This window comes from Sorex fumeus, unplaced genomic scaffold (assembly GCF_029834395.1).
Source record: "Sorex fumeus unplaced genomic scaffold, SorFum_2.1 ptg000008l, whole genome shotgun sequence".
Classification (NCBI taxonomy): domain Eukaryota; kingdom Metazoa; phylum Chordata; class Mammalia; order Eulipotyphla; family Soricidae; genus Sorex; species Sorex fumeus.
Window position 1 is genome coordinate 85,612,448 of NW_026606065.1, and position 16,859 is coordinate 85,629,306.

At 36.3% G+C, this 16,859-nt stretch overlaps 1 protein-coding gene across 1 annotated transcript in view; it reads right to left on the reverse strand.

Moving 5' to 3' along the window:
- Positions 1–16,859, reverse strand: part of UBL3 (ubiquitin like 3) — a 61,084-nt gene that overhangs the window by 11,647 nt on the left and 32,578 nt on the right. Inside the window, exon 2 of the mRNA XM_056109483.1 lies at positions 495–603. Coding sequence (XP_055965458.1) covers positions 495–603 — 109 coding nt within the window. The remainder of the gene's footprint in view (positions 1–494; positions 604–16,859) is intronic.

The window sequence follows — 16,859 nt, forward strand, 5'->3', positions numbered from 1 at the left end:
TGTGATTTTAAAATGCAGTTTTTCAATTTGGATGAAAATAGTTATTAGGCAAAAATAACCTTTTTTGGGCATTTGCATACTCAAAGCTCCTTTACCACCTGGCAGAGTTAGCTCAAAAGCTAAAACCTAAGAAAGCTTGCATAGGGATTGCATAGGGATTCCTTTAAGTCTGATGTCTTCAGTAACTTGTTTATTCTCTAAAATGCTCTAACAGCATTTTTGGTTTGGGGCTGTACCTGTTGGTGCTCAGGACTACTCCTGTTTGGTGCTCAGGGCTACTCCTGTTTGGTACTCAGGGCTACTCCAGGTTCTGACACCATGTGTGGTGTCAGGAATCTAACCCATTTCAGTCTTGTGCAAGGGAAGCAGTTTATTCATTGTACCATCACTCTGGCCCTCTGTTTTTTAATTTATAACATTTTCAAAACGTTTATAAAACAGGCAAGGCATAAAGAATGAACACTTTTCACTTTCGAGAGAAAACCACCACTCACCCATGGGCCAATTGTCATACACATGCTTTGCAATGTCCGAAGCTGAATCATTAGGTGAAAAGAGGAATTCTTTCGTTTTTCCGCTTACCAAGATGAGGCGTAAATTTATCTGGAAAAAAAAAAAGATTTTTTAAAAATAAAAATCTTGACATTTAAATTTTTATTTTGTTTTTTGGGGTGTTTATTTTGTTTCTGATGGTGCTCAGGGCTTACTCCTGGCCCTGTGCTCAGGAATCACTCGGTGGTGGAGCTTGAGGCTTGAAGGACTATACATGTGGTACCAGGGATTGAGCCCAGGTTGGCTGCAGTAGTGCAAATGCTTTAAGCTCTGCACTATCTATCTAGCCCATCTTAAAAAATTTAAACTGAATATATACTCAGACTTTTTATTTCACAAGTTTAAATTACCACCACCATTTTTAGGCTTATTGAAAGTTATTGATTCAAATTCTGTAACTTTTTTATAAGAATGGGTAGTGTATGTTTTATTTCCTCTTATTTAATATATGTGTATGTGGTGGGCAAATATAGTTATTATAGGAACAAAGGAAAAAATAAAAATTCATTGTTTTTAAATTTAACTCTTTCAACAGTGTTCAGAATTAGACTTACAGCCTATCAATCAGTACTAAAGAATGTATTATTTCTCACTTGTAAACTAATGAAAGTAGCAAGCATGCAGAACTTGTAAGTAAACAAAAAAGATACTTAACTGACAATAAACTTTTAGGGGAACAAAATCAATAAATTATAATTAATCTTTATCTTATATTATTCAAGTCTATACAAGAAATCGAAAACTCCAATTTTATAACTTTACTATGTTAATGGCAGAAACAAGAGTAGTTATAACTTTAATCCCAATTGCAAGATTATTTATTTTCTTGGGAGATGTGTATGAAAAAGAACACAGATTCATCTTCTGTGAAAACCTATGCAGCAAAATAATTTAGAAAATTGAAGTATATTCGATTTATATTCCTAAATTGATAAAAGACTTAAAAATCTCTATCTACACAGAAACCCATATCTATGTACCTATATTGATATAGAAATCTGTATATCTTTATATCTCCATGCACATATAAATATCTATCTATAAATCTATACTAACTTATTTGTAACTTGCTTTTAAAACATTAAAAGACATCCGACAAGGGGTTGATATCAAGGATATACAAGGTATTGGTTGAACTCCACATGAAGAAAACATCCAACCCCATCAAAAAATGGAGCTATGAAATAAACAGAAACTTTCTCAAAGAAGAAATCCGAATGGCTAAAAGGCACATGAGAAAATGCTCTACATCATTAATCATCAGGGAGATGCAGATCAAAACCACAATGAGATACCATCTCACACCTCAGAGACTGGCCCATATCCAAAAGAACAAAAGCAACCCGTGCTGGCGCGGATGTGGCGAGAAAGGGACCCTCCTTCACTGCTGGTAGAAATGTAGACTTGTTCAGCCCTTTTGGAAAACAGTAAGGACGATTCTCAAAAAATTAGAAACTGGACTCCCATTTGACTCCTGGGAATATTTACCAGAGAGGCAAAAAAGTATAGTCGGAAGGAAGAAAGAGAGAGGGAGGAAAGAAAGAAGGAGGGAGAGGGTGGGATGGGGAGGAAGGTAGAAAGGAAACGCAGAAAATTCTTACAGTGAACACTTTAGCTTAAACACTTCAAGTATTAACAATTTTCATACCCATATCAATTGATGTTTCTGCATGTATCAAGTGTTAGGTGAAACACACTTAGTGGAACACTGTTCCTGCTTCTCGGATCCTTTGATACTCTCTTAGTTTGCTTCCTCTTATACTCTAAATATGGGTTTCCAAGATTTCCTCAATAATCTTTTCCGAACATTCTGTATTTGCACATCTCATCCACACCAGTTTCAACTGTCATCTGGAACATCACCAAACTTACCCCTTCCACTTCCTTACCAGCACTTCTAATTGGACAGCCTGATGTCCTTACAGAATCGGTAGATTTGAACTTGATCTATCTGTTCTAAGTAACAGGTAGCCCTCCTGACTATGTTAGCTTAATAAAATGCAACTTCGGTCATCGTGCACTAGTCTATCCTACACTGAATTTCCCTTACTCAGTTATTGTATTCTTTGACATTCTATCTACTTCCTTCTAATCCCCAACTCTGCTGTTCACTGCCAAACATTTTCAATAGTCTAAAAATTAGTCAGAATATTAAACACAGCTCAGAGTCACTGGCCATTTGTAAGTGCGACAGAGTGCTTTGCATGATATGGTATAACCTGATGAGACAGTGGCAGATAGTAAACTGGGACACTGAGGTTAAATAATTTCTTCAGATCACTATCCAGATTTCTCAATTCAGTCCAATGATTATGATTTTCCTGCTCAAATTTCTACTTCTACCAAATTGATATATTCATTACAACTCCTGTGCTGGCACATGTGACAAAGCGAGTTCCTAATTCCTCTCATTCCATGCTAACACCTTGTTTTAAGTCTGTATCACCCCTCTGTCATACACTTCTTGTTCCTCCCTCAGAACTGCTACCATCACAAGCTCAGAGAAGGGTGACACACCATGTGTCCATGCTTGCCTGGAGCTATTCTGATCTGTGTTTGCCTCACTATTACGATGCACAGTGCTTCCCTTGTACTCTGAAAAGGATCTCAATCTCTAAAATGAATTATAAGGTCATCTTATACCGTTCACTACAGCAAAATACAGTTTTTGTATGAACTTTTTCAATCCAATAAACCTGAAAGTAAAAAAAAAAATCTATCTTGAAATTTCTTAATACTTTTCTTCCTTTTAGAAGCTGCTAACTAATGTCAAGCAGTTTTTCAATGTGTGTGGCTACAGAACATTTCTGGAGATGTGGTACTTTTGTGTTTTGCTTTCCAATTATATCCTTCAATATCAAAAGGGAAAATGAATTTTATTAAAATATGAATGTCAATTTATCTTCTGGGTTCTTTTCTAAAAGATACTGAGAGAGAGAGAGTGTGTGTGTGTGTGTGCGTGTGTGTGTGTGTTTGTGTGTGTGTGCTGGGGCTGGAAACAAGGCTGAATGAATGCAAGGCAAGTGCTAATGTTGAGCACTCTGGGCCAGAAAACAATTTTTAATTAATTCATACAGTTAACATCAACCACTGTGCCTGAAAAATATACTGAAAGATGATTAAGTAATATACCAGATAATGGCCAATATTCCTAAAATAGTTCAACCTTACAAATAACAGAGCACCTAAAGTTAACCAGAGTGGATATACAAACAATTATCAAGAAAGAGTAAAATGGGGCTGGGGAACTAGTACAGCAGGTAGCGCGCCTGTCTTGCATGTGGCTAACCCTGGTTTGATCCCTGCACCCTATATGGTCCCCGAAGCCTGTCAAGAGTGATCCCTGAGAGCAAAGCCAGGAGAAACCCATAAGCACTGCTGGAATGGTCCCCAAACAAATACATTTTTAAACAAAGAAAGAAAAGAGTATGTTCGTATTTTTGCTTCTGAGTAAAGCAAAATTGTTTATATTGAAAGGAATTTACTTAGAGAAGTTTGAGAGGAGAAAAAATGAGGATATGAGTTCAAGTGAAAACAGGAGTTTCTCCAGACTGGAAAAGGCCAGGTTTTTTGTTTTTGTTTTTCACTGTCATACACAAGTGAAACAAGACTCACTATTTTTATATGGAATACAATGTAACTATTGGGACTGTATTCCAAATTAACAGGGAAACAATCTCTAAGTCAAATTATAGCAAAAGAAGAAAAAGTTGCCCTGAAGAGAAAAAAAATGAAGATGATGTTTACAAATCTTTTCAATATGTTTATCAGTCAACACATTCAAAAGTGATAGCGAGCTCTCCTACTTAGGAAGAATACATTCGGTCAGTCTATGAATAAAGGATTGTTTCTCACTGCCTGTGCTTTACAGTTCTATTCAGCTTGCATAGACAATTTGCATCAACCTGTGACTAGTCATACTGTCACTCAGTGATGTCCCAGATAGTTATGACCTCACATGCTCCTAATCCTGAGGTTCTCATTTCTAAATGAATGTCTCTGGCACACTCCTGAATTCGTACACTTCAACACAACTGGGTTTTATTAATTATTATTGATTAAGGCTTAACATTCCAATAAATAATTTATGAGTTTACTTAGGATTGGTTGGTATCACAAATTACTCAGCAGCAGAGCTATTAGTAACAAGCACGGAATGCAGCAGGCAAATGTGATAAATGCAACAGTACCAATGCATAATAATAAACATAATTTGGTTAAATATAGCATAAAAGTCTGTGCCATGCAGCCAATATACACTAAGTCAAGAATGTTAGCATATTCATGAATTGAGTGCATCTTACTATACATTAAAAAAACAAAACCCTTAACCATCATAAACTAGAGTTGTTAAAGAACACACATCCGACAGTATTGAAAGCATTTTTCAAAACAGTATTCAAAACAGTACTGAAGCAAATTTTTCACAATAGAGGCTTTCAAAGAGGAGAAAGAAACCAAGAAGTACACACATACATACACACACACACACACACACACACACGTCCACATTATTACTAAAAGGAAAATTTCTAGGGAAGAAAGAGCAAGAGTTAGTTAGCATGTTGTGCTGTGGGCGCCCAGGTTCAATCCCACCACCGAAGGATGCTCCGAATACTGCTGAAAGCAACCCCCTGAGCAATACGTGGAGGCCCCTGCACCACCAGGTGTGGATAATTTTACCAAGAAACAGAGAAAGCAAAGAACAAAAAAACTCTGGGAAAAAGTAAATGACTAACAGTGAAAGATGGAATATCTATAAGCAAAGACTATTAAGAGCAGATTAAATGCTGCTCAAAGAACATATGCATAATCTTTTATGTGTCAGAGGCCTTAATGCCTGAGAGGAGTAGCTCTGCTATAATCGGCTTCAATCTCACAGATACTAATTTGGATTTCAACTAATTTCAGTTTATGAACTTTATATCCTGATGCTTTTATGTGAACCCATTGTAACTTGGATTGCATCATCTATAGAGAAAATCTACACATACATATATATGGCAGTTTCTCAGGAAATCCCTGTCTAAAAATAACAAAAATATACCTAAAATGCAATGAAAAGTAGTAATACTATCCACTATCCATAGTTACAAACATAAACAAGTACATGATTTACATTTACCGACTCGTTTATTAAGGCGCCACAGCAATGCCAAGGCAAAGTTGCTATTATACCCACGTAAACAGGTTAGTAAATTAAAGTCAGGACTAAATAGTCTATTCAAGTCCCAACGGCCTTAAGTATCCAAATCAGAGTATTTTTTATTCTTTTGTCGAGGTGGGGGGAATTGGTATTTGAGGCCACACCTGTTGGTACTCACTGACTATTCCTAGTTCTCGCACTCAGAGGTCACTCCTGGCAGAGGCTGGAGGACTCTAAGACAGTCAGCTATGGGCAAGGCGAGAGCTCGCCTGGGAAAGGCTGAGTGAGCTAGAGAATGGAGAAAAAGTTCAGAAGTGATTCAAACTAGACGGACAAACAAGCAAGAGAGTTTACTCGTCAAAGAGAATCTTGGACTTAAGGACAAAGGGTGACGTGTGGACTATGATTGACCCCAAAGTCCCCAATCAATGCTCCTGACTGCTTAGGGCAGCACTGTGTGCAAGTGGGAGTGTCAAAGGCAATCTTGCTTGTGACAAAAAAGATAACTGAGCCTAACAACTCCAGTTTTTTTTTTTTTCTTTCTGGGTGGAACAGCAATGGATGCAAGGCTAGAATTCTACTGTACTAGAACTCCAATTAGGGACAATGCCACTTCATTTGCAACTTGATTTCAGAGTAATTAGAGGTCTACCAAAAACAATTTTAAAACTTATTTTAAAACTGGAAATCATCTATCTTCTGATCCCCTTCCCTAATATTGCCCACCACCGCCAGTTCTCATTTCTGGCAGTTGCTAATCTATTGTTTTTAATCTATGAATTTTTTCACTCCACACACGTGAGATCAAAAGTAGCTTCCTTTCTCTGACTCACTTCACTTGATGCTGAGTTCCATTCATCTTGTCAAAGATAATCAAGATTTCAGCCTTTGGCTAACTGAATTTCCATTGCATCTGTGTGTATGTGTGTGTACTTCTATTTGCTGTACACACATAAACACACTATATTTTATCTATTTATCCATCAATGAACAAAAGGTATTTACATATTTTGGCTACTGAACCACAGATATTGAAATCATATTTCTTCTAAGTAAACAAATTTGACCCAAGAGTTATTTCAAGAGCAAATTAAACTAAAAACACAAGGTATTTATAAAGTGAAAGTTTCCAGTCAGATGTAAAATCAATACTAAAGTCAAAATTTTTTTTTATTGTTTTTTACTGGGCTCACTCGAGCAAATCGATGAACAATGGGAGGATAGTGCTACAGTTTTTTAAAAAATATATATATAATATATATAATACATATATATATATTGCTTTTTGGGGTCACACCATGCAATGCTCAGGGGTCACTCATGGCTCTGCACTCAAGAATCACCTCTGGCGGTGCTCAGGGGATATGGGATGCTGGGAATTGAACCCGTGCTGGCCGCGTGTTTTGTTTTTAGGTCACACCAGTGATGCTCAGGGGTTATTCCTGGCTCTGCACTCAGGAATTACTCCTGGTGGTGCTTGGGGGACCATATGGGATGCCAGGGATCGAACCCAGGTTGGCTGCGTGCAAGGCAAACGCCCTACCCGCTGTGCTATCGCTCCGGCCCCATACAGTGTTTTTTTTTTTAAAGTAAACTATTTTAAGAGTTTTTTCCACCAATGGTAGAAAAATTTGATATAAATCTTATAATAGATAATCAGATAAAACAGAAAAGATCCACTCCAAAGGAAGAAAACGTTAGGAGCTGACAGAAATAATGGGTGATTAAAAATTTATGTGGGTTGCTTGTTTAGAATTCTCAGGGTAGCTTTTCTTCCAGAGATAGTTTTGTGTGCATAGACAATACTATTTAAAAGTTTACTTCAGTTTCTAAAAAATCAGCATTTGGCTTTTTAAAGTCACAAATCAAAAACTTAACCTTAGATGTGAAAGTCTTTTTAACTTGTCTTCAACTTATAAATCTGTCCAAATATATTGCTTATCCAAGTGGTGTTCAATTACTTAGATTATAAACTGAAAAAAAGTAACCAACCTTAAAGTTTCATAAATATTATAGTAATATAAACAAAATGAAGTGCTTATCCTAAAAATCACAAGCAAAATCAACTTAATTATATACTTAGAAGTGGAAGTAAATGAAGAGATGCTCTGCATCATTTAGGCAGCCATCGGAAAACTAAAAATCAAAACCACAGTGAGATACCACTTTAAAGCTACTAGATGGCTATTATGAAAAGAGCAACAGCTGGTGCCAGACATAGTGAAACTGGACTCCTCAAAAACTGTCAGTGGAAACATAAAATGATGCAGCTGCTCTGGAGAAGTGTGGCAGGTCCAGTATAAGAGATATCACATGATCCAGAAATTCTGCTCCTAGTTACAACTGATTCTCATTATTCACAGCAGCTCTGCTCTACAAAGTCTAATGAAAACAAATTCAGAGAACATGGAATCACATCTTCTAGAGTTAGTTGTGAATCGTAGTCACATTTATCAACCCATTAATAGTACAATCCAATTTTATGCTTGAGAAAACCTTAAACCATCACTCTGTAAAAACTTTAAAAAATCCAATGAACTATATACTTTAAAGGGGTATACATTGTATACTATGTGAATTATATTTTAATTTTTAAGAATCCCTCCCCGTCCCTCCCCTTTTACCCCTTCATTCTCTCCCCTCCCCTCTAAACCCAGCACTGAGTGGGAGCTCAGGGGACCATACAGGGTGCTAGGGATTAAACCTGGGTTGACTGTGTGCAAGATAAGCGCCCTACCCTCTGTGCTATTGCTCCAGCACCGAGAACTAAAATTTCATTGAAAATGAATCTAGTTAAATTTATTATCAGCTTACACTATCAGTTTTATCTAGCTAAATTCACTATCAGTTGACCTCACTATCCATTTCTAAGAAAATGGAGAAAGACTAAACTTGCACTAAGTAAAATTTATGGGCTAGGAGATAATACATGCAAGCACCCCAACCCAGCCAGATACTATTCCCAAAACCACGCAATCTCTCTAAGCATTGCCAGGTGCAGCCCAGGAGATTTCTAGGTGTGGCACTAGAGACTCCCTGTGCCCAGCACTGTTAGGGGGGCCCAAAGTATCCCTGGCATCACAGGACCAAAGACACATGGCATCCTTAGGCCTTTGCATTGAATGGAAGGCCTGTTGGAAAAGAGCTCCTAGTGGAGTTCTGGGCTTCCTGAACACTGTTTTTTTTTATTTTTTTATTTTTTGTGGGGGCATCCAAACAAAAATATTTTTAATTAGAAAAAAGTTTTAAAAAGAAAAGTTAAAATCAAACACATCAGCAGTTCTTCTAATAAGTGTAATAATAAAGAGCATAGGAAGAAAGAGAGAAAAAGAGGATAAAGAAGGAAACCAAAAGAAATAAAGGTATTTCATTGACAAATGGAATGCACAAACCATTTTTAGATTATCTGAACAAACTATTAAAGCAAAGTCATGGAAATTTGAATATGGACTACAGATTAGTGTTATTAGGAAATTACTATGATAATGCTATTGATTACACACACATAGATATGTGTGGATATACAACATATATATGAATTTCTAATAGATGTGAATAAAATTAAAATCCCTTTGTTAGGGACTTTTTTCTAAGTGACAATGTATCTGGACTCTTAAAATACTCCACTAGGGGCTGGAGCAATAGCACAGCGGGTAGGGTGTTTGCCTTGCACGTGGCCGACCTGGGTTTGATTCCCAGTATCCCGTATGGTCTCCTGAGCACAGCCAGGGGTAATTCCTGAGTGCAGAGCCAGGAGTAACCCCTGTGCATTGCCGGGTATGACCCAAAAAAAGCAAAAAAAAAAAAAAAAAAGATACTCCACTAAAAACAAAACATTAGGGGGATACTGGTGGCAATATGTGTAACAAAAACAGAATAAATACACCATTGATCACTGATGAACAGGTATTGAAAATGATCAGGTATCAAAAACAGCTTTCCAAATTCTATGTATGTTTGAAGTTTTCTATAAGGGGAAAAAATTAGATTAATTTAAAGGTAATTCACATTCACTTAGTTATAAAAAATATAAAAGATGCCAAATATGCAGAATAAGGTAAAGGTAAAGGCCCTCCCGTTGATCGTCGATTTGCTCGAGCGGGCCCAGTAACGTCTCCATCGGAGACTTTGTTGTTACTGTGTCTGGCATATCGAATACTCTCGGTAGCTTGCCGGGCTCTCCGAGAGGGGCGGAGGAATCGAACTCGGGTCGGCCATGTTGGCCGCGTGTAAGGCGAACGCCCTACCGCTGTGCTATCGCTCCAGCCCGTATGCAGAATACTTATAAAAAATCTTCCAAGAAGCTGATAATAAAGCAATTACGTCATCACTAACAATTTTGAGAAAACTTTTCATAAACTTTTATAAGTATTTTCTAAGGTGCAGACAGGCCATGATGGGGCAAGGATGGACTCCTGCTACACCCACAACCTCAAGCCAAGCCTCTATACAAGTGCTCTATCTCGTAATAGATAAAATGAATGACTTCACAGCTCAGAGATATGCCCTGGCAGCTGCCTCAAGCCCAAATCATGCTCTTCAGACCTCCAAACCAGACACTTGACAGTCATAAAAATATGACCCAAACCACTACAGTCAATCACAGCAAGAAAAATGTAATGCCCCTAAAAAAATAATGAAAGATGTTGAACATGATGGCACCCCCAATCTGGGGCAGACAATATGAACAACCGTTTGTGGAAACATGAGCTCTACGTTCAAGTGTTTTAGTAATGTACAAATGAAGTAACTGTGTTGTGCATTCAGATCCAGTTCATGGTATTTTCCTCCTAACACCAAAAACTCTGAGTTAGGTGGAATATTAATCTTTTTTAAATATCTCATATCTTTTTTTCAGCTCTCAATTGTTTTAGGTGATAAATTAATGCTTTTGTGGGGATCACATTTGGCAGTACTCAGGGGTTCCTCCTGGCTCTGCATTCAAATAGCTTAGGGAACCACAGGGTATGCAGGGGATCCAACCTGGGTCAGCCGTGAGCAAGGTAAGAGCCCTAGCTGTTGTATTCTTACTCAGGCTCCCAGTGAATGCTTTAATTTTAAATTTCTGATGATCTAAATTCAGGTCATAACAAGGAAGACACTTTACTGAGAATCATTACTTGCAACTCCTCTGGGCTTTTCATTAGGTACACAGTTCTAAATTTGGCAATTTTTCCCACCAAAGCTTTCATATTAAAGAAATAAGACATTCATATATACATACTTGAGGGCAGTAAGTACTTGTTAAGTAAAGAAATCATAGTTTGGAATCAGGGGGCAAGCTCAAATGGCTAGAGTGCATGCTTTGTTTAATCCCCAGCACCTCAAGAACAGCATGGAGTAGCTCTTGAACACCACTGGGGTGGGGGGTGAGGGGGAGGGAGGGAGGGAGAGAGGAGGGAGGGAGGAAGGAAGGAAAGGAAGGAAGGAAGGAAGGAAGGAAGGAAGGAAGGAAGGAAGGAAGGATATTTCTATCATTGTGTCCTAGAAGCAGTAAATATATATATTATTTACAATGAGTTTTCTTGTGAAAGCATTACTGAATAGGTTTTATAGAAAATAATTCTTAATGATTTTTACTACTCTCCATGTTTAGTACCTGTATGCTAAGTGGGCTTGTCTTTTGTTTTGTTTTGTTTTGTTTTTTCAGGTCAAATAAAAGAAGAAAGTATGTCCCAGAGGCTTTACTATCTTGTAAAAGAGACATAATTTTCACAGTGAAAGAAACAGACTCGGCCATCAGTAAAATATGTTTGAATGATACAGACAGAATATTAGATTTAAAGAAGCATGCCATCTCTACAAGCTGTGGTTACTTGAGGAATAAGACAAATCCTCTTTAAGGGCTCCTACTACATTTATGTTTATGGATCACACTACACTAGAGAGGAATAACACTCTAATCCCACTCTGCCATTCCCTAAAATGGTTTGAAATTTTGATAGCTATAATTTTATTTACATTGATAAATTACCTATGTGCATTTGAGAGGCACTTTACATAATGGTTAATTTACCTTTCGTAGACAGTGCAGAATCAAATAAAATAAATATAAACAATTGTAAATGCTAAGACCTTCAATTGTTATTTGCTTCATATTTATATGCAAGGAATAATTGGCTTCACTCAAACTGGTGTCCTTGATTTGTTGTCTTCTAACACTGCTCAATTATTTCCTACCTTATATACACAGTTTCCCACTCATCTAGGTCTATAAATCCTTTGAGAATTAAGCATGTGAGTAAGTTACATCCCTTCAACTATCCTGTAAACTTCTCAAGGGCAAGAATCATAATGCCTTCTATTCCTTCTGTGCCAGTATTCCTTCTACTTCTCATAATTTAGTGAGGCTTTTCAGAGAGAGGGTATTTGCAGGACATTATTAAATTCTTTAATGAAGATAGTACACATACTGATTCAGCTGATCATTCTCCCTGAAGTGCGTCAATAAAGTCATCAGGGGGCCATTAGATAGGAAGAGAAAATACCACAATCACTATGATCACTGAGCAGTCTCTAAGAAGCCATAGCAATTACTGAAGAAATGACTGGAAAAAATAGCAGCTACAATCTAGATGTTTGCTTATACCAACCCTTATAACAACTCTTAACACCAAAGACTACCTGTGATCTTTCTAACAAAATTTCCCATATTAAATCAATGTTATTACAATAACTTAAAAACTCAGTAAGGTAATTTTAGTATGAACAGTTAGAAAACATGTGAAAAGCAAAGACTGCTATGTGGTATTACTATGCCGTACTACGGCTATGACACAAAACAGACCTGTCCCATTTCCCATCCAAGAGAATTTAGCAAAGATCCCAAACTAGAAGACTATGTAAATTGAGTATCAAACTTTATCACTGTAGTAATTTTTAACCTGTTTGCTATTGCTACTGGTGGTAATAACAATAAGAACAACATTATTTATTGTCTGTTTACCATGTGTCACAAAGTATACTACAACAATGACATTAAGAGGGTATTATTATCTTTATTTTCCAGTTGTGATTACCTTGCCAAGTTTAGCTGGAAGACTGAAAAGGTTCTATCTCTTGAGCCCACGACAACTAAGATTTTTCCACCTTACCACTTTGGTACTTTAGGCCAGGCAATCATTGTTTCAACAAAGGGGGTGTTTTGTGAATTATAGGTATACCTTTAATCACTTCTCACTGGATGCCAATGGCACCTCACCCCCAAGTCATGGCAGTAAAACACATTCCCAGAAAATGGTGATGTTTCCCTGGGGACAAGATTACCTTGGCTGAGAATTGCTGGGCTTAAGTGTTTTAAGTTGTTGAACAAAAACAACTCCGAGAAAACTCGGGCAATAGAATAACTTTATGCTTTAAGTTAGTCAACAACAAATGATATTTCAAGTCTTTTGAAAATGAGACTAAGTGAAGATACATGTGTTTAAATAAACATGTTATAACGTTATCTACACTCAAAATACTACCACAAAACTCAATACACTATCATATACACTATCATATTTCTTTTTTTTACCTTCATATATACAAAGACTAAAAAAATTATGAGTCTGTAGCCAAAATCAGAACCTTCAACATGCAATTTTTTGAATTTATACATTGTGGGGGAAATAAAAATTTATATTCTGAAAGTATTTTCAAATAGTTTAAAACACTTTTTTCCACTACCTGCTTACCTCCTACACACATATACAAACACAAACTTGCCTTTGTTACTTTATAATTCACATTTATTATGAATTATAATTTTTGTTAAGATTAGAACACTATTTTTGTTAAGATTAGGAATTATAAATTATAATTTTTTGGTTAAGATTAGAACACTATTAAGCAGCTTACTGTCATTTATTACAGACTTGTATTGAATAACTTTTGTCTGTTTTCAAAAGTAACTGCAAACCTCAAAGGACAAACTTTGTGACAAGTAAAGCTACTGAAAGAAAAAGTCCAAAGAATGCAACAATTTTATATAGTGGCAGAATCAATAGACTGAGAACATAATTTTCGAAAATGAGCCTGGGGGGATGGGGGATGGAAAGGGATGACTAAAGAAATATCCAAAGGTTTAAAGTTTTAAAATGTGGTTTCAGGACTAGAGAGAAAGTTCAGTGGACTGAGTACACGTTTTGCTTACAGGAGGTCTGAGTTTGATCCTGGCATCATGTGGTCCCCAGAGCACTAATGGGAGCAATTCCTGAGCATAATGTCCAGCGTAGCCTCTTAGCACCACTGGGCACAGTCCCAAGCCAAAATAAATAACTATCTGCCATAGAGGCGCAATAGCACAGTGGGTAGGGCGTTTGTCTTGCACTCGGCCAACCAGGGTTCAATTCCTCTATCCCTCTCGGAGAGCCCGGCAAGCTACCGAGAGTACCCGCCTGCACAGCAGGGCCTGGCAAGCTCCCCGTGGCATATTCGATATGCCAAAAACAGTAACAACAAATCTCACAGAGACATTACTGGTGCCCACTTGAGCAAACTGATGAAAAACGGGAGGACAGTGCTACAGAGGCAGGGGGTGGGGTGGGATCTGGGGGAGGGGTACTGAGGACATTGGTGGTGGAAAATGGACACTGGTGGAGGAATGGGTGTTCGATCATTGTTATGACTGAAACTCAAACACGAAAACCTTGTAACTGCATCTCAGTGATTCAGTAAAAAATAAATAAACAAACAAAATCCGGCTGGTCAACAGGGTTTGAACAAAAATTTATTTGTTTTTGTGGAGGTTTATTTGGGGAGGAGGGGGCACAGGTGGTGTTAGCACCAGGTGGTGCTACAGGCTATCTGCTGGGCTCTGTGCTCAGGGATCATTCCTGGCAGACCTCAGGGGATCATCACGCAGTACCAGGGATCAAACAGAGGTCAGTCATGTTTGAGTCAAGCTCCTTAATTCTAGTACTATTTTTCTGGCTCACACAAGGGTTTATTTTAAAATCCAGTTTCTGGTCAACACATAACATTAATTTCATTTCCACTCACTAATAATAATCTGAAAAAATTACCAAAAAAAATCTATTCACAACAGAATAAAAAAAGAGTAAGAAAGTAACATCTACATAGATGAAAAGACTTGGATAATTAAAATAATAAAACACTGCTGAAAAAATTTAAAACTCAATAAAGGAACAAACATGTCACAAACTGAAAGACAACTAAGTTGAAAAAGCAATCTATAAATCCTATGCAAGCACCATCAAAATCCCAATCATATTTTATTTAAAAACAGAAAAATATGTTCTAAAATTCATACAGAAAATCAAAGCCTGTCAAAACAAAGACTTTTTATTGAAAAAAAATAAAAGGAGGACTTATACTTTTTTTAAATTAGTGAATCACCAAGGACTTACACTTTCTGATTTCAAAAGTTACTACAATAAAGCTATAGCAATCAAAATAATGGAGTATGGCATAAAGACAGCCATAAAGGTACTAAAACAGAACAGAGAGTCCAGAAATAAACCCCACACATTGTTCTTGGCTTCATTTTTGAATACTTGCTGAGGCACCATTCTTAAACACTTAAATTCAGATTGTAGTAAATATATATATGTATACACATATATTTTTTTTTATTTTTATTTTTTCTGAAACTTGTGCACCATGTGGCCACTACCTAAAGAGCTACTGGTATTAACGCTGTTATTTCTCACACTCTAATTCATTTCACTGTCTTTTGTGTTTGGCAATCCAATCAGTAGATTGTGTGTCAGTGGAATCATTTTTAGGTCTTAAAGTAATAATCTTTTTGTGAGATTATATTTCCCACTTAATTTTTAACATGTACCAAATTATATCACTTCAATTACTAATGATCTTAATATGTAGAATACTTTAAAATGATAAAATCACAAAGAAAGGGCAATGATATAAAAATAAATTCATCAGAATATAAATTTAGATATTTAAATCAAAAGTTAATGTATTCCTTTTGCATAGAATCCCAATTACTGCTGAGTGTGAATTTGGTACCACAAATTTCATATAACATTATTATTTAGAGAATTCATTTTCTATATAGTCAGGGTCATTTCTTACTGCTTTGTGTAAAAGATGAGAGAATAATTTGAACGTAAGATACCTTGAATTCTTATCATCTAAGCTCTTATATTAATTGATTGTCTAACTGGAAATAATTTGGGTAAGTCACTTCACAGCTGATCTTGGTTCCCAGTGCATAAAATGGGGAACTAGATAATAATGTCCGATCCAGCTGGCTATACTCTTTCCTGAGTTGCGATTCTAGTACCCTGCATTTTAATTTTCATTGCATCTATCCCTTTGTTTTCTACTTTCCACCAAATTCCTTATTTTAACCACAATGCTATATCTAGTCTGTCATATTAATACTATGAATTTTTGAAGCTCATGTTTCCTCTAGTAGTTGTTTTTACAAAGGAATATTTTTATTATTGCCGAATGAAACATGATTTAGAATAATTATAGACACTGTAGCAAAAAGAGTTTTCATAATTATCGCTTTCTTGAGGGCCATACTTCATTTAACAATAATCAATTTTGCTTGTAGTTATGGAAAAAAATACAATTTTGAGAGATACTAACACTGATTCTACTTACTTTTAACAATTACATATCACATTAGAAAAAAATGAAACAAAAATTTACACTGGTGGCTTTGAGTGGCAATTATATGAATGACTAATGTTATTAAAATACTTTTTAAATTTTGTTAAGAATTATCTATTGCCTTTTTAATCAGTATATGCAGAATTAAATGATCAATAATCTACTTTATAAAGTTTGATGTAGGCATATGCTACATTAACAGGCACTGAATAGCTTTAATAGGAAATATTTCTAAAAGGTATTAGATGTTTAGGACACATGTTTGAAAACCTGTTAGCTAAGGGAAAAAAGTCTGTGTGGGCAGCTTTAACTAACAATCGATTCTAGACGAACAAAACAATCTTTTGGAAGGCCTTAAATTTTAAAGATTAATATACAGCTATCAAATTAACTTTCTATTAAGTTGATTAAAAGGTCCCATGGATTGCTTATTTTCTCTATGTATACTTAATACATCCAAACATACATGTACATTCAAAAACCATAAAAGGAGGTATTTACTGATTTTAAATTAATTTCAAGTTCTGCGCATTGACCTTTAGGTATGGTCATACTGAGCTCTAATTTATGACAT